Here is a 23,784-nt window from a genome sequence, read left to right on the forward strand (position 1 = left end):
TGTCTGTCAAAGGCACCATCATCCATTCAGATTTGCAACCACTCTCCCCCTATGTATCTAATAAGATGCCAAGTCATCTACATCTCTTATAAATCCTCTTCTCTCCACTCACACAACCACCATCCTAATTCAGGGTCTTATCATTCCCATGCACTTTTATTAATTATCTTAGCCTCCTCATCATTTTCTCTGACTTAATTCTCTATTCAAAGTGACATTCATAAGGCTCCCTGTTGCCTCTAGATTAAAAAACAAACTCCTCTGTTGGACATTTAAAGCCCTTTGGAACTTAGCTAGCTTTTAAAATTTATAATAATTTATGCTCTCTATTGTTGGTCAAATATGACCTTCAATCGTCCATCTCTGCAGTAAAGTTTGTTGGCTTCCCCTAGTGTCATGAATAAACTCCAACTTCACCCCTATTTCAGAGAATTCCTAGTTTCATAGTCCCCTTCACTTCTCACACCTCCTAAAAAATCCTTGAGTTTATTTTCTATATATACACACATCTTACTCAGAATATAGGCTTGTTGAGGGCAGAGGCCAAATCATTTTTGCCTGTTATCCTCAGTACTTAGCATTTAACCAATAGTCAGAACATCTCTAACTTTCAGAGAATCTTCAATAACTTTAATCTCTGGATGGAAGACACACTGGAAGAGTCTTCAAGGCCACATTTTGTTCTACCAAATCAGTTTTTTAATAACCAACAATAAGCAGGTAAATTTTGTGCTGCTAAAGAGATGATCAATCATTAATGTTAGACAAAGCCTTGTGTCTCTTCTCTAATATTCTCATCAAAGATATTCTAAGGTTAAATATAGATCCCTTAAAATATTTTATACACACAACACACACACAGAAAAAAATAGGCATATTGATTAGTGACTTACTGATGCTTTCTCATGTCTTTTGTTTAAGGGAGGGAAGCAAGAGAAGGGAGTGGGTTAAAATCCAAAATAATTTTCCCCACATCTCTTCCAGTCTTCAACACTGATATACTCTGTGAACACTTCCTCAAATCCAATTGCTTTTGTTGTCGTGCTTCTCTTTAGTGTTATTTCTAACTCCTCTAAAGGCATATATGGAATTGATATTATCCAAATGTAGTCACTATTTGTCTTTAGCAGTGAAAAATTTATTATAAAAGTATTTAGACTCAATTACTGAGATATGTCATGAATAGCACAGATTCTTCCAGATGTATTTAGTCAAGTATGGTGACTTATGTAATGAACATCTGAAGAAGCAGCAGGTAAATGTATACAAAGGGTTGGATTTGGAATCAGAAGGTTTAAATTCAAATCTCATACACTTAACAACTGTTTGATCATGAAAAAATCACTAACCAATTAGAGCTTTATTTCCTTGTCAATAAAATGGGAATCACAATCCCTAAAGTACCTATCTCAGAGGCTGTTCTAAGAAGAGCAATATGTGAATTTTAGAGAACCATATAAATATAAATTATTTCAAGAGGGTCACAGATGGTACTGAATGTGAGAAACATTTAACATCTTGAGAAAGGAAATGAACCATTTCTTGAATTTACTCATTATTTCAGAATCACCTGTCTATAAACAATCAGATAATTGATTCATTCATGGATCATCAAAGGTCAAATTAAACATGAAATTAGAAAAAAAAGATTAAGGGGCGGCTAGGTGGCATAGTGCATAAAGCACCGGCCTTGGAGTCAGGAGTACCTGGGTTCAAATCCAGTCTCAGATACTTAATAATTACCTAGCTGTGTGGCCTTGGGCAAGCCACTTAACCCCATTTGCCTTGCAAAAAAACAAAACAAAAAAAAGATGAGAAATATTTCATGCAGTTATAGCTGCTGTAGCCTAACCTGTTTGCATACTTTCAAATCTGAAAAAATAGGAACTGTATTAAAGATTGATATAATTAGCATTTCTAATAGAAGTTCACCTAATCAAAAAAAAAAAAACCCAAAATTATCTAGCACTTAATTCACATTCTTGTCATGGAGATAGACATGACACTGATTCGTTTTCAATTCAATCAAGCACTCATTGAACATCTATGGGACATAACGTGTTAAAGTGAAGTGCTGGCAATGTAAAGACTTCACCAAAAAAAAAAAACCTTGGAGGCTAGATGCTGTAATTATCCCAATTTCATAGAGGTGGGAACTGAGGCAAAAAGAGGTCAACATGATTTAGTCAGTCATACAACTAGTTAATTAATTTCAATTCTGTTCTTCCTGACTCCAAGCCCAGTATTCTATCACTGTTACCAAGCTGTCTCTATGAATATTGTTTAGTTTACTGTAAATATTGGCAAATAATAAGTCTACACATCTACAAGACAGAAGATTTTTGTGAAGCTGAAATGTTGTGATTCCCTGTTAAATAGAGCTGTCTCTTCTTCTCCTACAGTATTCATCCATGCATAATTCCCTCTTCTTTTTAGTAATCCCTCCTATGAAACGTCTACAATCAATGACTTAGCAAAAGAAGTATATGAGAATTAGGAGTAAAGATGCCAAATCCATGAAAGACAAATTAAGCCTAAAATTTTTATTGATCTATTGTGACTTTGACAGGATAGGAGAGCCTGCTGGAAATGTGGCACTTGGCAGGTAAGGCAGAGAATGAAAAAGTATGAAGCAACAGCTCTAAGCCCCACAAACTTCTCAAACACTCAAAGAATCTGGTCAGGCTTTACAAAAGCTCACAACCTAATGAATTACCTCATCTGTTTCAACCACATCGATATCATCCTCTGTTTGTTCTTCAGACAGGCTTTCAGGCGAGTCTCCCATCCTGCAAAAATGCAACACTTTTGTCTCAGACCATGACCTCTATCTAGGGCATCCCCCTTCCTTGCTAACAGACTGAAAAAATACAAACCTTGGATTCTTGAGAGAAGATTCTTTTACTTTGTTGCCCTTCCCACCAATATAAATGATAAGATATTTTACCATTATGTAACAAAGATATACTTTCCTGGTGGCCAACAACATGATAATATAAAATTCTCCCTAAGGTCAGTAAGATTATTTTCTAAAAACTAAAAAATAATTTCAATAGGATTTATCCAGGACATATTCCATTCAGAAGCTAGGCTAGGGCACAATGATTCAGCACATTTTCTACAGATACACAAAAGATCCAACTCCACATGGTTAGAGTAAAGTCATTTGGTAGAAATTTCCCCATTTACCTTGATGATGTATCTTGCACTGCAGGGTCCAGCTCATCCAGAGTGTTTTCTTCTGATGTCACTGTTTTACTTTTCCATGAGAAATAGGAGAGATGTGAATCTGACTGTAAATCCATTGTCTGACGTGAGCTCCCAGGAAGTGAAATATCCACAATGCTCTCTATAAAACAAGTAGGGAAAAAAGGGCAATTTTCAAAGGTAGAAATAGGCCATCCAAAGCCAACAAAATTGGAAATGATTATAGTATATAATTTCCTAGCTATGTGGTAAGGCACTTTGGCTCAACATAGTTAAAACACAAAAAGTCCTGGCTTTTCCACTGGATATGCCATTAGACCTTTGCCCTGAGGCTCCTAAACTTCATCACTACATCTTTCATTATGATGTACCAAGTAAAAAGGAGTCTCCAAAGTAAACTGGAGACAAAGGAAACTGATACAAAATCCTGTTATAACAGAATTATGCCTAATCTCCCTATGACTTAATAAAGATCTAAATTAAGTAAGGAAGGTGCATCACAACAATGCTGGGCCTTTTAATTTTAGGAAAGAAAACTTTCCCCAGACAAAGTAGACAATTTAATATGCCAAAAGACTTGGCATGCTAAGAAAATTGACAGATGTGATAGGAATAATATGCAAAAACTCACTTTTCTTTTAAAGATAATTAAAATGGGAGCAGCTGGGTGGCACAGTGAACAGAGCACCAGTCAGGAGGATCTGAGTTCAAATCCAGCCTCACACTTAGTAATTACCTGTGTGACTGTGGGCAAGTTACTTAACCCCATTGCCTTGCAAAAAAAAAAAATTCTTAACTGAGGTCTAATTTTGGGTTAATATATAAATGACATTAAATCTGAGGTCTTAAGTGTTAAGTTTAAAGATGCTGCAGAGAACCAGAACATCTGATAGGATATCATGCAATATTTCCTTCTCACCCTCTGATGTAGCTTGGTCATGCTTGTAGATAAAAAGTGCAAGCAAATAACAGTACAAGTATCTTGTGGATAAGCTTGAGAATAACATAGCTATTTTGTTTTCTTTTTAGCTCTATAAAATAATCTGAGTTTTATAAAATGGGTATTTGTTCCTGGTAGTTTGGGGTTATCAAGGACAGTGAGTTATTCTAAAAAAAGAAATCTAGCCTATTGTATACGTATTAAATTTTAAGTTGACCATTAAGAATAAAAAATATTTGTAATTATGAACCAGATTTATATGTTGCTTATCCAACTGCATACTTGTCTGGGGAGCAGACAGTCTTCATCCTCTTTATTTTTTCTATGTAGATAGGCCAAATTCTTCTGAGTGGTTATGGAGCTTATTTAGATGGTTATATACATTTCAGGGTTTCATGCAATCAGCAAAATGTCATGTACAACATCTGAAGGAGCATCCATATTGGAAATCCTACGTGATGGTAGCAGGTAGTTTTTTGGAATATAAAGTTCCCTATTTAATGCTTTGGTGAATATTAATAATGAACCAGTCATCAAAGTTACTACTTTGAAGAAATCCAGCAACACTCTTCCATGGGTGCTATATGATTGCAATTCTTGGAATATCTGTCCCTGAAGAATTAATGTTAAGGTCTCTCAAATCACTATTAACTAGGAAAATGCAAGTTAAAACAACTCTGAGGTGGAAAAATTGATAATCAAAGGACAAAAATATGTTGGATGAGTTACATGATAATGGTAGCATTCATGTATTATTGGTTAAACTTTAGTACTGTTATTTGAGAAAACAATTTGAAGTGTCCCCAAACTTGTGCAATATCTTTTGACCCAGCAATATAGCATTACTAGATCTATCCACAAAAATTCCAAAAAAAAGAGAATCTATATGTACAAAAATACTTATAGCAATATTCTTTGTGGTGGCAAAGAAGTGGAGACCAAGGGAAAGTACATGAACTGGAGAATGGCTAAACAAATTATGGTATATGAACATAATGTAAAAGTACTCAACTAAAATAAATGAAGAGAATAGTTTCAGAGAAAACCAGAAAAACTTAAATGAAATGATACAGAATAAAATAAACAGAACTACAAGAAGAATTTATACAGTAATTGAAAAAATAAAATTACACCAAAAAAAGAATGGCATACAAATAATATGCAATATATTACCAAAGAAGAATATTGCAAGACAAAGTATACCTCAAAGCTATATAACCAGAAAAGAAGGTGAGCCAAGCATATAGTGAGAGTAAAGGGTAATCAATGGAAAGCACATGTACGGATATTTACACAATGTCAGTAGAACTAAAAGATAGTTACCAGAACATTGAATAGAATCCTTTGGAGAATTTACAGGATGTGGAGGAGTCACAAAGGATAAGAAGGCATGGATAGGTAACAATACTAGTGGAAGTAGTAGCCATAATGATTGCACACCCACTGATTAAAGAATCAATGGATATAACTTCTACAGAAGCTGTGGTTTTCCAGAAAGATCTTTGGAAGACTGCATGCAAAAAACACTAAAGGATTTCTTTAAATACTAATCTGACTTGAATGACTTAGAAACCTGGGAACTGAATATTAATGATTATGATATCTTTTGCTGCCATAATCTGTTATAGTACTTTATAATTAAAACAATGCTTCTGCAACTAGGTAACTTAATCCACATAATATACCTATGAAGTAGTCAATACTAGTATTAATGAACCTATATCATAGGTAAGAAAAATGAAACTCAAAAGACTTACCCCAAAGTTAACACAATTAGTTAAATGAAAAAGTCAGGGGGGGCAGAGCCAAGATGGCAACAAGAAGGGATCCAGTCTTAGGTGCTCCCTGATAAAACTCATAAGCTAAGGACTCTAACTAAATTTTCGAGAGACAGAACCCACAAAGGGACCAAGTGAGGCAGTTCTCCTACTCAAGGTAACCTGGAAAAGAGCAGAAAGGCTCTGCTCCCCAGGGTCGGAGGGGTGGCCCGCCAGAGAGGTGGCCCACCAGAGACAAAGAACTTCAGCCTCCTGGAGGCAGCCCCAGGGCGCTGGGAGTCACAGCTCACAGCAGCGGGGGAGTCTCCTGAGCTGCACCCCGGGGAGTACCGGGCACAAAGTGGGGGAACAGCGGGGGACCTCTGCCAGAGCCAGCACGTGGAGCCCAGCCGCTTGGGGCACACAGTTGAGCAGCTTGGTCTTTCTGCAGCCCAGAGCAGGAAACAGAAGCAGGCGGAGCCAGAAAGCAGGAGCCTCCAGGGCATGAGCCCATTGAGCTGAGGGAGGGGAGTGAAGAGAGAGAGACTGCAGAGCTCTGTCCTCTGCCCCTGGAACAGGACTCTGGGGCTCTGACCACATTCAGATCCTGATCACAGTCTAGGCCCCCCCCCCACCTCAGCCCCTTGGCAGAGGGGGGCGCTTATGGTCATTCACAGACCAGGAGAGAGGACAGAGCCTCACACACTGAGACCCTAGTGGGAGTGTCCCAAAAGCTCAGGAAGCACCCCAAAACCAGGCCCAGGCTGGGAAAATGAGCAGCAGAGAAACAAAAGGAAGACTATTGAGAAATATTTTGCAAATGAGCCCAAGAAGGATCAAAGCACTCAGTCTGAAGATCAGGAAGCACAAGCTCCTGCATCTAAACACTCCAAGAAAAACAGAAATTGGGCTCAGGCTATGACAGAGCTCAAGAAAGACTTTGAAAATCAAATGAGGGAGTTGGAAGAAAAACTGGGAAAAGAAAGGAGAGAGATGCAGGAAAAACATGAAAATGAAGTCAGCAGCCTAGTCAAGGAAATCCAAAAAAATGCTGAAGAAAATAGCATGCTAAAAACTAGCTTAGGTCAAATGGATAAAACAGTTCAAAAAGTTATTGAGGAGAAGGATGCTTTAAAAAGCAAAATTGGCCAGATGGAAAAAGAGATAAGAAAACTCTCTGAGGAGAACAAATCCTTCAGACAAAGAATAGAATTCAGGGAGATTGATGAATTTACCAGAAATCAGGAATCAATACTTCAAAACAAAAAAAATGAAGAATTAGAAGAAAATGTGAAATATCTCATTGCAAAAACAACTGATGTAGAAAACAGACTTAGGAAAGATAATTTAAAAATTATTGGAATACCTGAAAGTCATGATCAGGAAAAGAGCCTTGACATCATTTTCAAAGAATTACTACAGGAAAATTGCCCTGATATTCTAGAAGCAGAAGGCAAAATAGAAATGGAGAGAATCCACTGATCCCCCCGAGAAAGAGATCCCAAAAAACCAACCCCTAGGAATATTATAGCCAAGTTCCAGAACTCCCAAGTCAAAGAGAAAATATTACAAGCAGCCAGAAGGACAGAGTTCAAATATCGTGGAGCTGCAGTCAGGATCACACAGGACTTAGCAGCAACTGCACTGGAAGCTCGTAGGGCTTGGAATACAATATACCGGAAGGCAAAAGAGCTTAGAATGCAGCCAAGAATGAACTACCCAGCAAGGCTGAATGTCCTCTTCCAGGGAAAAAGATGGACTTTCAATGAACCAGGGGAATTTCAAATGTTCCTTTTGGAATGGCCAGAGCTGAACAGAAGGTTTGATCTTCAGATACAGGACTCAGGTGAAGCATGTGGATTGGAGGAGAGGGGGGAAATATGAGGGACTTAATGAGGATGAACTGCATGTATTCCTGCAAAAAAATGACACTGATAATACTCATATGAACCTTCTCAGTTAATAGAGCAGGTAAAGGGAGCTTTTATAGTTGAAGCACAGGAGAAAGCTGAATTTGAAGATAAAATATGGTGTAAAAATGGAGTCAATAGAAAAAAAGGGAAATGGAATGGGAGAAAGAAAAAGGAGAGGGGGGATAGGCCAAGATATTTCACATAATAAGATTTTTTTTTATTATAATGAGCTATTGCAATGATATGGAAGGGGGGAGGCAAGGGGGAATGAGGGAACCTTTGCTCTCATCAGAGATGGCTAGGAGAGGAAACAGCATATATACTCAATGGGGTATAGACATCTGGAGTAAGAAGGAGGGGGGAGCAGGGGGAAGGGGTGGGGATGTGAATAAAGGAGGAGAGGATGGACCATGGGGGGAGAGTGGTCAGATATAACACATTTTCTTTTTTATTTCTTGCAAGGGGCTGGGATTGGAAGGCCTGCCCAGGACCATAGGGCCAGGTGGATTCTGGGCCTAAGGGGTGTTATGGGGGCTCAGGGCTTCTTGGCCCCAGGACCAGGGATCTGTCTGCTGGGCCACTCAGCTACCCTACAGCAGAGTCAGAGTGAAAGGAGAGAGAAAATATAGTACATGGTAGTGGAAAAATAAGAAAGGAGGGAGTTGCGATCAGCAATGGCAATGTTGGAAAAATATGGAAGTAACTCTTGTGATGGACTTATCATAAAGACTGTGATCCACCCATGACAGAGTTGTTGGTGTTGGAACAAAGACTGAAGCACATTTTTTGTTGTTATTATTTGGGGGAGGGTGCAGGGCAAGTGGGGCTGGGTGGCCTGCCTGGGGCCACATAGCAGGGTGATCTTTGGGTGTCTGCGGCCGGATTTGGACCCAGGTGCTCCTGGATCAAGGGCCAGTGCTCTGTCTGCCACCCAGCCACCCCTACTATTATTACTATTTTATTTTATTTTGGGTCTTTTTCTTTCTTCTTTTTGGTTTTTGCAGGGCAGTGGGGATAGGGTGGCTTGCATGTCACACGGCTGGGTGACTGTTGGGTTTAAGAGGCTGGATGTGGGCTCGGGTGCTCATGGCTCCAGGGCTGGTGCTTCGTCCATTGTGCCACCTGGCCATACCTACAATTATTACTATTATTTTTTTTATTTTAATTTTTTTCTCTCCCCTTTACTTTTTTCGCCCAAGCAAGTCTATCTATATTCATGGGGGGGAGGGGTATTTTGTTTACTTGTAAACAAGAATATTTTATTAATGTAAAAAAACATTTGTACAAAATGAGAATTAAAAAAATAAATATATATAAAAAAAGAAAAAGTCAGGTCTTCAATTTCTAAATTTTAGACATCCAATACTCTTTCCATTCATATCATACCACCAGGATTTTGAACCCTGCAAAATGCCTCACATGTTCTCATTCCGAATATTTTCAAATATGTCCAACACAAAGGGTTGCTGGGGGGCACACATCAAACTAGTTATGTATAAAAAATAAATTTAAATTTACAAAATTAAAATTACATCCAAACCTTACTCTCAGCTATATGAATAATATATATTTAAGTACGAAGAACCAAGGTCAGTAAACAATATTAACAAAACTTTCATTTTGTTTTATTGGGAAAAAAGGATCAAAATAGTAACTGTATATAGTTTAAAAATTTCAATAGTTCTAATTACCTTTACTCCCTCTATTCATTTTCTATTTTATGTAGGTTAAAAAAAAAAGAAATTACATGGTTGGAATAAAATACCCAAGTACTTAGGATCACTGACTCAGAGATCATCTAGTCCATCCCCTCATTTTTACAATATGCTAGAGTGGGGACTGTCTATGGACACAGAAGTCTATGACCTTAGCCACAGTCTTCCTGGGTCTATGTAAAATAAGGAAGTTGGTCTAGATGGTGATGGAGGTCATTTCTAATTCTAGATCTATGTTCTTATGAAGGTAATTTAGGATAAGTGACTTGCCCAAGACCAGTGGAAAGACTAAAACCGGGACTTAGTACACTCTAGACATTTTTCTTATTGCAATGCTGCTTTTAGCAGAAGATGTGAGTGAAAAGATGTAACAATTCAAGGTATCCTTCACCTCTTCTTATTAGCTAAAAATTATGCCAAATACCAGAGACTGATAACAACTTAAAAGAGGGGAAATGAAAGAAATCCTATAAGAAACTGCAGATAGACAAACTGCAGAGAATCAAAGAAAACAAGCTGCCAAAAAATACAAAAAAAGGTCCTAATTCAATAAAAAATATTATGTATTATAAGAATGTCGAGGAAAAAAATCTCTAGGAAAAACTAATTCTGAAATAATTATAATACCCCATAAAAATCAGTTGGTCACAAGAACTCAACAACAGCTTGAAAACTTAATAAAAATTAAAAAATTAATAACAGAAGCTGAAAAACTTTTAACACAGACACTGTTAAAAAATATGGAAGAAACAACTAAAAAAGATTTTTAAATGCTACAAAAATTATCAGGGCAATATCAAATGACGGCAATATTTTAAGAATACAATACAAACCAAATGAGAGGGAAAAACAGGGCTCCAAGAGAATCACTAGTCTCCCAGAAAAAAATGCTGAAGGAAATCTAATGTAGAATGATGAAAAAAATACAATATTTTAGGAAATAAAATTGCCCAGAGATACTAGCAAGTACAATAAATATCAATAAATTAAAAGGGCAAGATCAGAGAGGAACCAGGGTTGATGTGTGACTGCTAAGATTCAGAGTTCAAAGTTTAAGTAAAGAATACTTCAAGGAGACATGAAGAGACTGATAACTTACTGAGAAATAGCATGAAAAATGGCTTCAACCTACATGCCATCAAAAAAGAGTGAAAAAATAGTCAGAATAAGATAGCAAGACATCAAGAATTTTTAGAAGTGCTTTGGGGATACTAAAAAGGGCAAAAATAATTCCTGTCCTCAGGGAATTCAAAATTCAAAAGTAAGGGGAATAAGCCAACAAACATGTACAAACAAAATAATATAGGGTAAATGGGAACTAGGAAAGGCTCCTTGAAGGAAGTATAATTTTAGCTGAAACTTAAAGGAAGCCAGGGAAACTGTAAAGTGGAAACAAGGAAAGAAAATATTCCCATAAGACATAGTCTGGAAAAATGGATAAAATTAGAAGACTAATAGCTTTCCAGTGTGAGAAATAGCAACTAGGCCAGTGATACTAGATCGCAGAGTACAATGTATGGAGGAGAATAATGTGTAAGAAGACTGGAAAAGTAAGAAGGAACCAGGTTATAATGGACTTTAAAAGTTACAGGAGATTTTATATTTGATTTGGGAGGTCCTAGGGTATTAGTACTGTTATTTGAGAAAACAATTTGAAACTGTGTCCCAAAACTGAAATAGGATGAGAGAGGATGAATGGATGGAGAAGAGGGAGAGAAGTAGTGATACATCCAGACTTAGTCTTTACAAAGTTCACTTTACATGGAAGATGGGAAAAGATCTGGACAAGGAGATCAAAAAGATCTTTGACCTAGCAGTACCACTATTAGGTCTATTTTCAAATCCCATTAGAGAAAAAAGGAAAATGTATGTTCTAAAATGTAGCACCTCTCTTTGTGGTAGCAAACAACTGGAAATTGTACAAATACACATCAATTGAGGAATGGCTGAACAGGTTGTGGTATATAATTGTGATGGAATACTATAACTGTGCTATAAGAAATGATGAGCTCAATGATCTTAGAAAAACAAAGACTTGCATGAAATAATGAAGAGTGAAATGAGCAGAATCAAAAGAACCATTACAGATATGTAAATGAACAACATATGAAGGAAGATACTATTTGCATCCAGAGAAAGAACTAATAGAATGTGTATACTAAATGATACTATCTCAGTACTTAAATAAAACAATCTTTTGCAAATTTAACATGCCTCTTTCAGAGCTGGAGAAATCTAAAAAATGAATGATAAAAATAAGACAAACATTAGAGATCTAAACAAAATGTGTTTGAAACACTGATGAGACTTTTAATAATAATAATAATTATTATTATTATTTTTTCTTTTAGTTTTTTTCAAGGCAATGGGGTTAAGTGGCTTGCCCAAGGCCACACAGCTAGGTAATTATTAAGTGTCTGAGGCCGGATTTGAACTCAAGTACTCCTGACTTCAGAGCCAGTGCTCTATCTACTGCAACACCTAGCTGCCCCCAAGACTTTTAATAATTATTAAAGAGAACTCATAAATATATTTTTCAGCATTACATGGCACCAAAACATAATCATATGCTAGGGAATAAATGTTATAAATAGAAAAATGAATATTTTTAGTAAATTCAGTTTTGACCATCAAAAAAGAAAAAACCCATTAGCCATTTCATGGTAAAAACAAAGGAAATTTAATTGGACCCCAGTCACTAAAATTATGAAGAGTAAAAAATATTTACATCTTTAAAGACAATGTTTCAGAATATGAAAAAAAAATAGGTAAATTCTGAACTTTTCTTAAAAAGGAATCATTAAAAATCTAAAAGAAAATTCACTGAAGATATAAAATATATCAATTACATACATCAAGTACAACAATAAGACACAAAAATGATAATCAATAGGTGAAAATACAAACAATATTGCCTTAAGCAATTATTAAATAATGATATCCTAAAGAATGAATAAGGGTTCTCCCTTGCAGAAGTGGAAAATTCAGATATTAAACACAGCATATATTTCCAGGTTTTTTAAACCAATGAACTGATGGTTTGGCTGATTTTTTTTTTCTCTTCTTCCTAATTTTCTTTAAAAGAAAAATTATTTGTTAAAGACAATGACTTTCTAGGAGGGGGGAATAAAAAAAGGATATTGAGCAAAATTGTGGTAATGTAAAAACAAAAGAAATCAATAAAAATTATTTTTAGAAAAGAATGAATTAAGGAATAAATCATAGACAAGAAATAACTAACCATTAAGAATCAGAAACAATAAATAAAAGGATAACGATGTAAAGGGTTCCAAAATTTACATGATATAACTAAAGAATACTTAAAAGAAATTTTTTTTTATTTCTGGTTTATACTAAAAAGAGAAGAAAAGACCAATAGATTTAGTGTGAACCTAAAAAAAGGATGTAAATGATGGAATAACTCAATGTTGGAAGGATTGTGAAAAGACCAGCACAGTAAAATTCATTACTTGTGGAGCTGCAAATTCGTTGAATCATTCTGGAAAACAATGGGTGAAGTATGTAAAAAACAAATGGAAATGTCCATAACCTTTGACTTTATTCCAAGGAGGCTGAAACAGGCACAAACAAGAAAAGCAATTTTCAAGGAACAAATTACTCTATACCTCAAAGCATTGGGATATAATAAATTATCCATGTAAAAAAAGATCTATCTTTAAAAATTGTTTAGAGAGCAGTGTTGTTAGTAATAAAAAACTAAGGATCAGAAAATGACTGGTCAACACTATGACAATAATAGCAGCATATATTTACCTAATTCCTACTTTGTGCCAGACATTGTTTGCTAAGTAAGAATTTTACAAATATTATCACATTTGATTCTTACAAGAATCCTGGAAGGGAGGTGCTCATTTTACAGATGAGGAAACTGAGGCAGTCATATTTGCTCAAAGTCACATCAGAAAAACCTCAGAAGACTTGCATGAAATGACACAAAATGAAGAAAGCAGAGTCAAAAATAACTTTATAAATATATAAAATACTATGGTAATATAAAGGAAGTTGATATGGAGAAGCAAAATTCTGGTCAAATATTGTCAATGACAGCAATATATTATGCTTTCAAACATTTCTCTCTTTTTTTGGTTAATAACTGATTATTTTTTCAGGGAATATACTTTGTACGAGTGTTTGAGTTGCTGATTAGTACATTTTGTGTCAAAATAAATATAAATAAAAACCCGAAAATACCAAAATGTTTTTTCATCTCGTGCTGTTAAATAATGAAGACAAGACTGAAGGTTTATCAGTTCAATTTTAAGATCATGATCAGGATCATTCATTCAGAAAGTTCTAAAACACTCAACTAAGCTGCCTGAAGTCATGAGTAACATGAAAATGACAAAGACAGGTGCCATACGTACCATCAGAAAATTTTCTCTTCGTGGCAAAGACTTTTGATCTGTCAGCTGGAGGCCATTCTCTAAAACTACTTGCTATTGTGCTTTCTGCATCATCATCAGTTCCTATCAGAGAGCTGCGATAACAGTACAATGGATGCCATTTTTCCCCTTTACAAGTCAACAACATGTGGTCTGTAACAAATTCCTGCAGGTAGTAATATCTGCAGGCAAGAGAAAATGAAAATGAAACAAGAAGCCCACATACTCACTTGTCAATAACCAGAAATGTTCACTAGATCATAAAATGTTAAAGCTAGAAGGAACTGGAGATATCTTCTGTTTGGTTTTATGATTGAGAAATTGAAGTCAAAAGAGGTACAGTTAATCAACCAACAAGCATTTACTAAATGGCTACTTTTTGCCATGTACTGTTCTGAGGATAAAGATAAAGATGAAACAATCCCTGCCTAATGGAGCTTACAGTCTAGAGAGTGAGAGAGAGAGAGAGAGAGAGAGAGAGAGAGAGAGAGAGAGAGAGAGAGAGAGAGAGAGAGAAAGACATAACAAATGTAAAGATAAGTATATACAAAATAAAATAAGATAATCTTTTTGGGGAAAGTCTTATACACTGTAGGAAAATAAGGAAAGGTTTCATCTAAGAGGTCGAGTTTGAACTGAATTTTAAAGGAAAATAACAGATTCTAAGGGGCACTGGTAAAAAGGAAGGAGAGCCTATGCAAAGGCATAGTTTTTAGCAGATGAAGACAAACAGCCAAGAAGGCAAATATGGAAGGATCAGAGTATTTAAAGGAAATGATCTGTTACAAACTGGAAAACTGAAATCTGATTGGAGCCAGATTCTGGAGGGCTTTAAATGCATATATGACCCTAGAGAAGAGAGAGGCACTGGAGTTCACTAAGCAGGGTACTACTATGGGCAAAATTGAGCTTTAGAAAAATAATTGTCAGCTAAGTGAGTAGCAAAATAGAAAAGGCAGAGAGGCTGAGGACTACTATAATAGTCCAGGCAATAGAAGATGAGGTCATCAATACTTATCACATACCTGAACTGGAGTGGTTGTCATGTGTGGAGAGAAAACTATGGATAAAAAAAAAGAGCAGTAAAGGCAGAATCAACAAGATTTGGCAACTAATTGGATATTTGAGATGAAGGAAAGTGAGAAACAAGGAATGAATCTGAAGCTGCAAATTTATTTGGCAGGTGCAAAGAAGTTTGTGCTCTCAACAGAAATAGAGTTCGGGGGGGCAGGTTTGGGGCAAAGATATTGAATTCTGTTCTGGATGTGTAATTCTTTACTTAGAAGTGATTTTTTGTTTGATGTTCTTACAGCTAATTAGAACCCCTGAACAGCTAATAAAATGATGACTTGAGGTTATTTTCAATTTCTTTACTTTTCCCTCTTCAGTCATTAGCAATTAAGAGAATAGAGTAAATCCAGGAAGGATTTCCCCTCTTCCTCTTCCACATATAATAGACACTAGGGTAAAATAAAAAAAATTAGAAGGAAGAGAGGATCTATAAGGATTAAATTAAGATTCTACCAGACCACAGGTCACAAACCAGTTCTTACATTTCTTTGATTATTCTTGGTAGTTCTCCTCCATCAGGACATTCCTTAGAAGTGGACAAATCTACTGTTGTTTCTAGACTATTGTCTATCATCATCCTTCAATGACTTTTCATCTTTCAAGGTGCACTCAAATAATTTGTCAAGTCCTTATCAGAATTTGTGATTGAATAAAGAGAATAGTAATAAGACCAAAATATGGGGAATCTTTTGTATATACTATTTCTTAATGACTTTTCCTCTTTTGAAGTCTATTCAAATTTGTTTGTTCCACTTATTACTCACCCTTGTTTCTGCCTTTTACTGAACTTTCACCCATCTTTTTAAAGGAGCTTAATACCTGCATATCATTCTACCTCACTCTATCATCATCCTCAGATGCTCCAGCACTAACATTGAAGCTCTCTCTAGCAATGTGACCTCTCAGTTCTTTAAATTGCTCAATTTCAATGACCCCCTTTTCCACCCTACTTCAAGCACACCCTAATTATGGTCAAATCTTAGTTCTTATTATCTTTTAATACTCCATTTCTAAGATAAACTTCAACCCACAGACAACTTACAGACTCTAGAGATGATGGAATTTTAAATTGTTCAGAAGTAATAAGGTCACTTTATCAACATGACTTCCTATCCTCTTACTCATTCATATTAAATGTAATCTTCAGCTTTATGGTGGTTGAAGAGTTAAAATGGTCTCTTGAACTATTCCTATTTTATTCTCTGTCCCCAATTCTGGCTTGGTCTCCCATAGTTTTTATCTCAAAGTCTGGAAGATCTGAGTTAAATCCTGTCTCTGTCACACAGTGACAGGATGACATTAAGCTTATCACTTAATCTTTTAGAGCTCGGGACAAATAATTAAGACTATTGGTGGAAGGGAAGTAATTACAAAGCAAAGGGAGTATCCTATTAAAATTTGCATGGGGTGGGAACACTGAAGAGTAGGGAGGATATCTTAAAGAGTAAAAGGAAGGAAGACTCCAATAAATCCCATGTCACAAAAGCAGTCCCTACATGGCTTCTATTATCTCTAACACTTCAATACCATGATCACAGATCAAATAATTTTCCCTCTTTCACCTTTAGTAACAGTTCCAATATTTTCTTCTCTCAACACTCACTAAGGGTGAGTCCATCCTTGCCTTCCATACTTAACAGCTGACTACTTCATTTAGAATACTGAGGTCATCTAATATTCATTTCTTTAGCCTTGCTTCTCCATTACATAAATCTTCTCACTATCAACCTTTCAATCCTTCCCACATCAATCGTAATACTCAATAAGATTTCTGCTTGACACCTTGGATCTTACAGCCTCAGAGCTCAAGAAATAGTTCTAAAAGGCATCCCCTCTCATTCATGTACTATTAACTTCTCTCTTACCCCTGGCTTGGCTCTTTTCATCATATCAAGGTTATCTATGCATCATCAGAAGTAGTAGACAAGTGACCAGTCCTAATTAGTTAGTCAATAATCATTTACTAATGCCTAGGGCAGCTAGGTGGTGAAGTGGATAGTCTTGGAGTCAGAACAGGAGTTCAAATCCAGCCTCAGACACTTGACACTTACTAGCTATGTGATCTTGGGCAAGTCACTTAACCCTGATTGCTTCACATTCAGGGTCATTCTCTGGTCATCCTGATTCATATCTGGCCACTGGACCCAGATGGCTCCAGAGGAGAAAGTGAGGTTGATGACTTGGCATGGCACTCCCTCACTCAAATTAAGTTCATGTTCTTATCATGGCATCACCTTCCTGGTGTCATGGTCTTCTCTGATAATGAAGGACTAACATCACCACTAAGTGCCTATTATAGGCAGGGTACAGTCTCTACCCTTAAGGGGCTCATAATCTAATAAAGGATAAAACATGCAAATAGCTATACACAAGACAAACAGGAAATAATCAACAAAGTGAAGAACTAGAAAGGGAAATTTTAGTTGGAACTTGAAAGATGCTAGAAAAGTCAAGAGGCAGAGATAAGTAAGAAGAAAGTGCTAGGCATATGAAAGAGCCAGGAAAAAGGCCCTGAGCTAGAAAATGTCTTAGTCAAAGAATAGCAAAGGAGCCCACTGTCACTGGATAGAACAGTATGTTGTGGGGTGTAAGGTATAACAAGACTGGAACAATGGCTTTAAATGCTAAAGGGCTTTTTAAATTTGATTTTGGAAGTAAAAAGGAACCATTAGGGTTTAATAGGGATGAGAATGGGGAGGGGGTGACAAGCTTTATACTGTGGCTCCTCTTTTATAAGGTAAATTGAACCAAAAGTAGCAGGAATAGCCCAGAAGGACGGAGGCCCCAGTGGAAATGCCAAGTTCCAAGTTTTTAATTGGCACAGCTTTATTCTGCTCAAATACAAAAATAATCCAATTATAAATGTTTGAGAAACAGTTCTTATCTTCACTTAGCCATTTTTTAAGTGTAAAGACAACATATATATGGGGTTTCCTATGTCATTAATTTGGCAATAATCTAAATGTTTCCATTTTTAACCAGAAAAAAAAAACCTGACTTTACAAGACTGGAAATCTTTAAAACTATATTAAACAGTGATTGAAACTTTACTGGCTTTAAATGAAACCATATATTTCAAGTCTTTGTAGTCCATAATCCTATGAAAGGTAAGAATCTCATACCCCACTGCAACTCATCAAAATCTGTGTGTGTGTGATGTGATGCTGAATTGCCTGCTTTTAAGGTCTTACTTTCAAAGAAAGGGAATTGGGAAGAAAATGGACCGTTAAAAGTCCCCAACTGCTCAGTCCAAGATACCAATAATGAGCAGGATAGAAGGGCTATAACCTATGCAGAATGTCCAATAACATTTTATTCATTAACAAATTTAATAACTAAAGTCTTCAGTAGGACTGTTTAGAGGGACACTTGTAGCTTGTTGTCTGCTGGCAGGAATTTCATTAGAAATTTATTTATTTAACAATTTATTTAACAATCTTCTTTTGGAGGTGTGTACCAGCTGTTCTTCTTGTGAATCTATACTAAGGATTTTTAGGACTGTTGTATTCTTGCAAGAGTATACTGATTCTTATTGTCTCCAAATTGTATTCTAGGAAAATTGAGGAAATTTAGCTGAGGTGAGATGGCCTGTAATGGAGAAAGACTTTTAGCCAAGCAAACCAGCCAGCAAGTTATTATAATAATCCATATGTGCAGAGATGAGGGCACCAGTGAAGTACCAGTAGTAGAGAAAGAGGATGGGGGTGAAAAAGCAAAGTTACAAAGTTAGTTACAAATACAAAATTGACAAGCAATGGCAAGAGTGCTATGAGGGAAGGGGAATGATAATGGTAAGTAATTAAGGATGACACCTAAGTTATAAGCTAGAAGCACTGGGATGATAGCAGTGCCCTCAATAGTAACATGTAAGGGAAAATAGCAGGTAAAAGAACTAGCTCAGAGAGAGAGAGAGAGATAAAGGAAATATGAAGATCACATTGAATGTTATACCCAATGAACATCAATAAAGCTTCTCTCTAACCACTTTTTCATTCCTCCTTTAACCCCTTGGATTCCACTCCCACTACTTTATTGAAACTGCAAATTTAAACATCAACAACCTTCTAGAGCAGTGGGTGTCAAATTCAAACAGAAATGGGAGCCCTGAAACAGTATATAAGGATGCCTGCACATACTTAGAAAACTACATATTAACATTATAGATGTTTTACTGTATTTTTATTTTTCCAATTACATTTTAATGTGCTTTAGGCTGCCTGGGTTTGTGGAAGAAGTCACATATTTGACACCTTTGCTTTACAGTAATTGCCAAATCTAATATTCTTTTATTATTACTCCTCTTCCTTGGCTTTTCTATAACTTATGACTGCTGACCATCTTTGTTCTCCTAGGATCAGTTTCTTTTCCCTTGACTTCATACTTCAACAAACAATCTGTTTTTTTTCCTCCTACTTCTCTAACTGCTCAGAAAAAAAGACAGAAAGTATAAGGTTAATAAAAAGAGCAGTATCATGAAATGCTAGACAATCCAAGAAGAGGTGCTCAACAGAGTCAAATGCTGTATACTTCTGCAAAATGGCTGGTGAGAAGGCAGATTAATCGGTTTTTAAATACTTACTTCAGCAAAAGTCTGACATTCTCACCAGATTCATTAGTAATCAAGAAATACATTAAATATTGGTTCCTACTGTATAAATCTGTACAAAAAGAGAAGCAGTAACCCACAGGCAATAGAATGGAAGCTGCCTACAAAACAGATGCTAGCCTAGGCAAAAACAAACTAGTAAACAACCCAGTGAAATTAGAAAAGGACCAGAGGCATTCAAAGCAATAGCCTCAAGAACAGCCCACAATGGCTGTAAATCAATAGCTTAGTCCTTAAAAAGTCTAGAGTGCAGGCGTGGCAGTGACTAGTTAGAACACAACTTGGGTGGGGACATCTCAGAGCCCTGGAGACAGCAAAAGAATCACCATTTGGAATCTCAAGGAACTCAAGGAGAGTTCAAAAAGGACTTAACTATTCCACTCAAAAGTGCAATGAAGGTTGAATCTGGCCCTGGATCAAAGTCTCAATTTACTGATTAAAGCTGGAGAAAGAGTAGTAAATGTTTAATTTCATAACAAGTATAAGCAACGACTTAAAGGTAAAAATGGATTTTTCCAAAGGAGTATCTAAATATGCTCCCTCTTAATCTCCATCCCCACCCCACCCCAATCCCTGCAGGTTTTCCTATTGAGTTTGATGTTATGTATCAACTTGGGGTGAGGGAGGCTAATGTCCAACAAAAAGCAATTAAAAGAATAACAACTTCCTGTTCTTAAAAAAGGATTCAAGAGTTGGGAATTCTAAGGGGGTATATATCAATTGGGGAAATGGCCAAACAAACTTCATTACATATGAATGTGATAGTGGACTCTTATGGTATTTTTAAAAATAACAAAAGAAAACACTGTAGAGAATCTTGGGTAACATGAATTGATGTAGTGTGAGGTAAACAGAATCAGAAGAATAATTCATATGAGGACAATAACATTGTAAAGAAAATAAGTTTGAAAATTTTAAGAACTTTGAACAATGGAATCAGGTTTCTGGAAGATTTATCATGATATATGTTATCTATATAATAACCTACCTAATCATATAAATGAATCATAACAATGAAAGGATGGGACTCAAAAGTCCAGAAAGGTACATTTTTTTTGACATGGTCATTGTGTAGATTTGCTTTGCTTGTTTGCTTTATTACAAGAATTTTTGATTGAGATTTACGAGGTGAGGGTGAGTTCATAACAATAATGTCCTTTCCTTCTCCAAGAAGTATATTCAAACACTTTTTTTTCATTTATTTTTTTGCAAGGCAATGGAGTAAGGTAATTATTAAGTGTCTGAGGCAGCATTTGAAAACAGGTCTTCCTGACTCCAGGGCCAGTGCTCTATCCACTGCACCATCTAGCTGCCCCCTTCAAACACATTTTAAAAAACTATATTGAAAACAACTTAAAGTTCTGAAGGAAACACAGCTAAACAGGAAAGTTTTGAAAGTAATGTGTGGAATATATTATTTTTAAAAATAAGCAATATGAAATGAAGATTCATCATTTAACATTCAATCCTCTCTGTTCATCTTTGGGATACTTAAATTTAAAAAATTTTTAAGTACATTAGGTAAGTCAAATATGATAAACACTAAGAAAAATAAGGGATTAGTGCTAACTCTGAAGAAAGTAACTTCAATTAATTAGTCAATAAGCATTTATTAAGCACCTTCCAAGTGACCTACACTGTGCTAAACACTAGATACAAAGAGTGGCAAAAGACTGCTCTTGCCTCAAGGAGTTCACAATCCAAAGGGAAGAGGGAAACAACAAACAATTCAAAGAAGCTATATACAGGATAAAATAACTAGGGCTAGTCTTGACTAGGAGATGAGTCACCTCATTAGGGGAGACAGAAGGATGACAATGATAGATAATGTCAAGGAGGGAAAATTATGGGGGGGGGAAACAGGAGCTCACCAAGAAAAGTCTTAATATTCTTAGTAAAATAAGAGACATGTTATTTTTTTAAGCAAAAGATTCTTTCTCCAGCCATCTTCCTGCCAAGACTTCTAGTTCTTTTTTCCTGGGTTCACACACTCCTGATGGCTAAGAGTTCAATTGTCTACTGGATATCTTGAACGCTTTTTTCATTAGACATCTTAAACGTCTAAGCTGAATGCATTATCTTTCTTTTCCAAACCTTCCTCTTTTCCTAGCTTCCCTTTTATTCTAAAAGATACCACCATCTTCTTAATCACCCAAACTTGCAACCTAGATGGTATTCTTCACTCTTTCCCAATCATTCAGATCCAATCTCTTGTCAAGTTCTATCAATTCTATCTTCATGGCATTTCTTGTATTTGCACCTATACATCTATCTCTGTTCTGTTACTGCCCTCACTCTGGTACAAGCCATCATCACCTCACACCAGGACTGTTACAGCGGTCATCTGAATGGTCTCCTGTCTCAAGTCTTTCCCTCTCCAGTCCTTCCTCCAATCAGCTATCAAAGTGAGCTTCCTAAAGAGCAAGTCTGACACAATGTAAACTGTATTCAGCAAATTCCAGAGGCTCTCCACATACACAATCAAATATAAAATGTTTTGTTTGGCTTTTATTGTCCTTAACCTAGCCCCTTTCTACTTTCTAGTCTTCTTACATCTTTTACATCTCATTCCCCTCCACTTACCTGTATAATCCAGAGACACTGGCTTCCCCACTAGTCCTGGAACAAGGAATTACATTTTTTCTGACTGCTGCCTTTCCAAAAGACTGAGAATTCTTTGAGGGCAAGGATTTTTCTTTTTTGCTGTTCTTTTCATAGTTTAGTACAGTACTTGACACATAACAGGTGCTTAATAGAGGCTTATTAACTTGTCTTTCCTCTCTCATATCTATTCCGTAACCTATTCAAATATTGATCCTGTCAACGTTTCCCTGAATTTGCCACAATGTATTTTATTTTGTATTAGCTAATAAATTTATCATGAAATAATGTGTATTTAAACTTATCTATGTTGTTTTGTCTCCCTAAAAGGCTCCTGCCTCCTTAAGGGAAGAGCATTGTGTTTTGTCCAAGGTCTGTTGAGTCTCTTGACACTCAAATGAATTTTCCACATGGAGGCATATTGCCTCCAACTCCTCTTCAGATTATTCACAGAAAGTTGGAGCTACATTTTATTTTTTATTTAATTTAATTTTATTTTTTTGGAGCTACATTTTCAAAAAGAGACAAAACTCGATACTTATTTTTAAAACTTTAGACTGATTTGAAAACTTTCTTACTAAAATTTATGAAAGTAGACCTATAAATATATGCCTATGAGGAAATTTAATATCCAAACAGCTCTGCAAGGTATTAAAGATGCCCAAAATAGAAAGAACTCTTTCAACAAATGATTATTTGGAAATACTTCTTGAACTTAAGGGGATAGTACAGCTTTGCTCAATATTCTGGGATCTCTATTTTTAGCTGCCATTTGTTGACTCTACAGGTGGGTAAAATACAAACAGCTGGAGTCATATGTACCGTTAAGATTCCCAAGGAAGAACAAGACAGGACTAAAAGTCAAAAATACTGGGCTTTGGTTAATAAGCTGACTGTGAAGTTAAGAACAAGGTCACCATATTTTTTAATTTGTTTCCATACTAAACAAGAATGAAAAATGAAATGCTTTGAACAAATGCATTTTGGTAAAATGAACCATAATATCATTAGTATTGCTGATGAAAATGGGCTAGCCAAAGCATCCAGTGAAATGCTGGTTTAAAAAAAACGTCAATATGGTGCACTGGAAATAGCACTGGATACGAAGCTCAAATTCTATTTCTATTGCTTATTATGTATGTGACCTCAGACAAGTCAATTCATCAGATGTAAAGCTGAAAGGGAGTTGAGAGGTCATCTAGTCCCTCCTCAATTTAAAGATGAAGAGACTAAGGTCAAGGAGATTACATGATTTGCTCCAAGTTATATACACAGTTAAACTTAGTCAGAATTTCAACTCAGATTCTAATTCCAAATCCACTGATTTTCTACTTTCTGTGCCATATTGCATTCCTTACTGTCATAAGATGGACAATTCACTCACCACAATAATCTTGCTCAGCCCTATTTTTACATTTTTATTTTCCAAAATCTCCAGCCTATCAATTTTCCCCAAACATATCATGCTCACTCTCTTCTCTGTGCATATTCTAATAATAATGCCCTCCTTTCAGCTATTCAAATCCCAACTCTGCCCAGTTCAAGTCCCTTAAAATTTTCTCCAAATCTTC

The 23,784-nt window shown here is 36.0% G+C and overlaps 1 protein-coding gene across 8 annotated transcripts in view; it reads right to left on the bottom strand.

The window, feature by feature from the left end:
* Window positions 1-23,784, bottom strand: part of LOC141506690 (cohesin subunit SA-2-like) — a 116,169-nt gene that overhangs the window by 8,844 nt on the left and 83,541 nt on the right. For 7 of the 8 annotated variants that reach the window (XM_074213681.1, XM_074213680.1, XM_074213682.1 and 4 more), the window contains 3 exons: window positions 13,918-14,117; window positions 3,190-3,349; window positions 2,717-2,789 (listed from right to left, as the gene is read on the bottom strand). In XM_074213681.1, coding sequence (XP_074069782.1) covers window positions 2,717-2,789; window positions 3,190-3,349; window positions 13,918-14,117 — 433 coding nt within the window. Of the gene's footprint in view, window positions 1-2,716; window positions 2,790-3,189; window positions 3,350-13,917; window positions 14,118-23,784 lie in introns of those variants that run through there. The other variant, XR_012473963.1, reaches the window with a different exon arrangement.

The sequence above is a fragment of the Macrotis lagotis genome, chromosome 1 (genome assembly GCF_037893015.1).
Source record: "Macrotis lagotis isolate mMagLag1 chromosome 1, bilby.v1.9.chrom.fasta, whole genome shotgun sequence".
NCBI classification, from domain to species: Eukaryota; Metazoa; Chordata; class Mammalia; order Peramelemorphia; family Peramelidae; genus Macrotis; species Macrotis lagotis.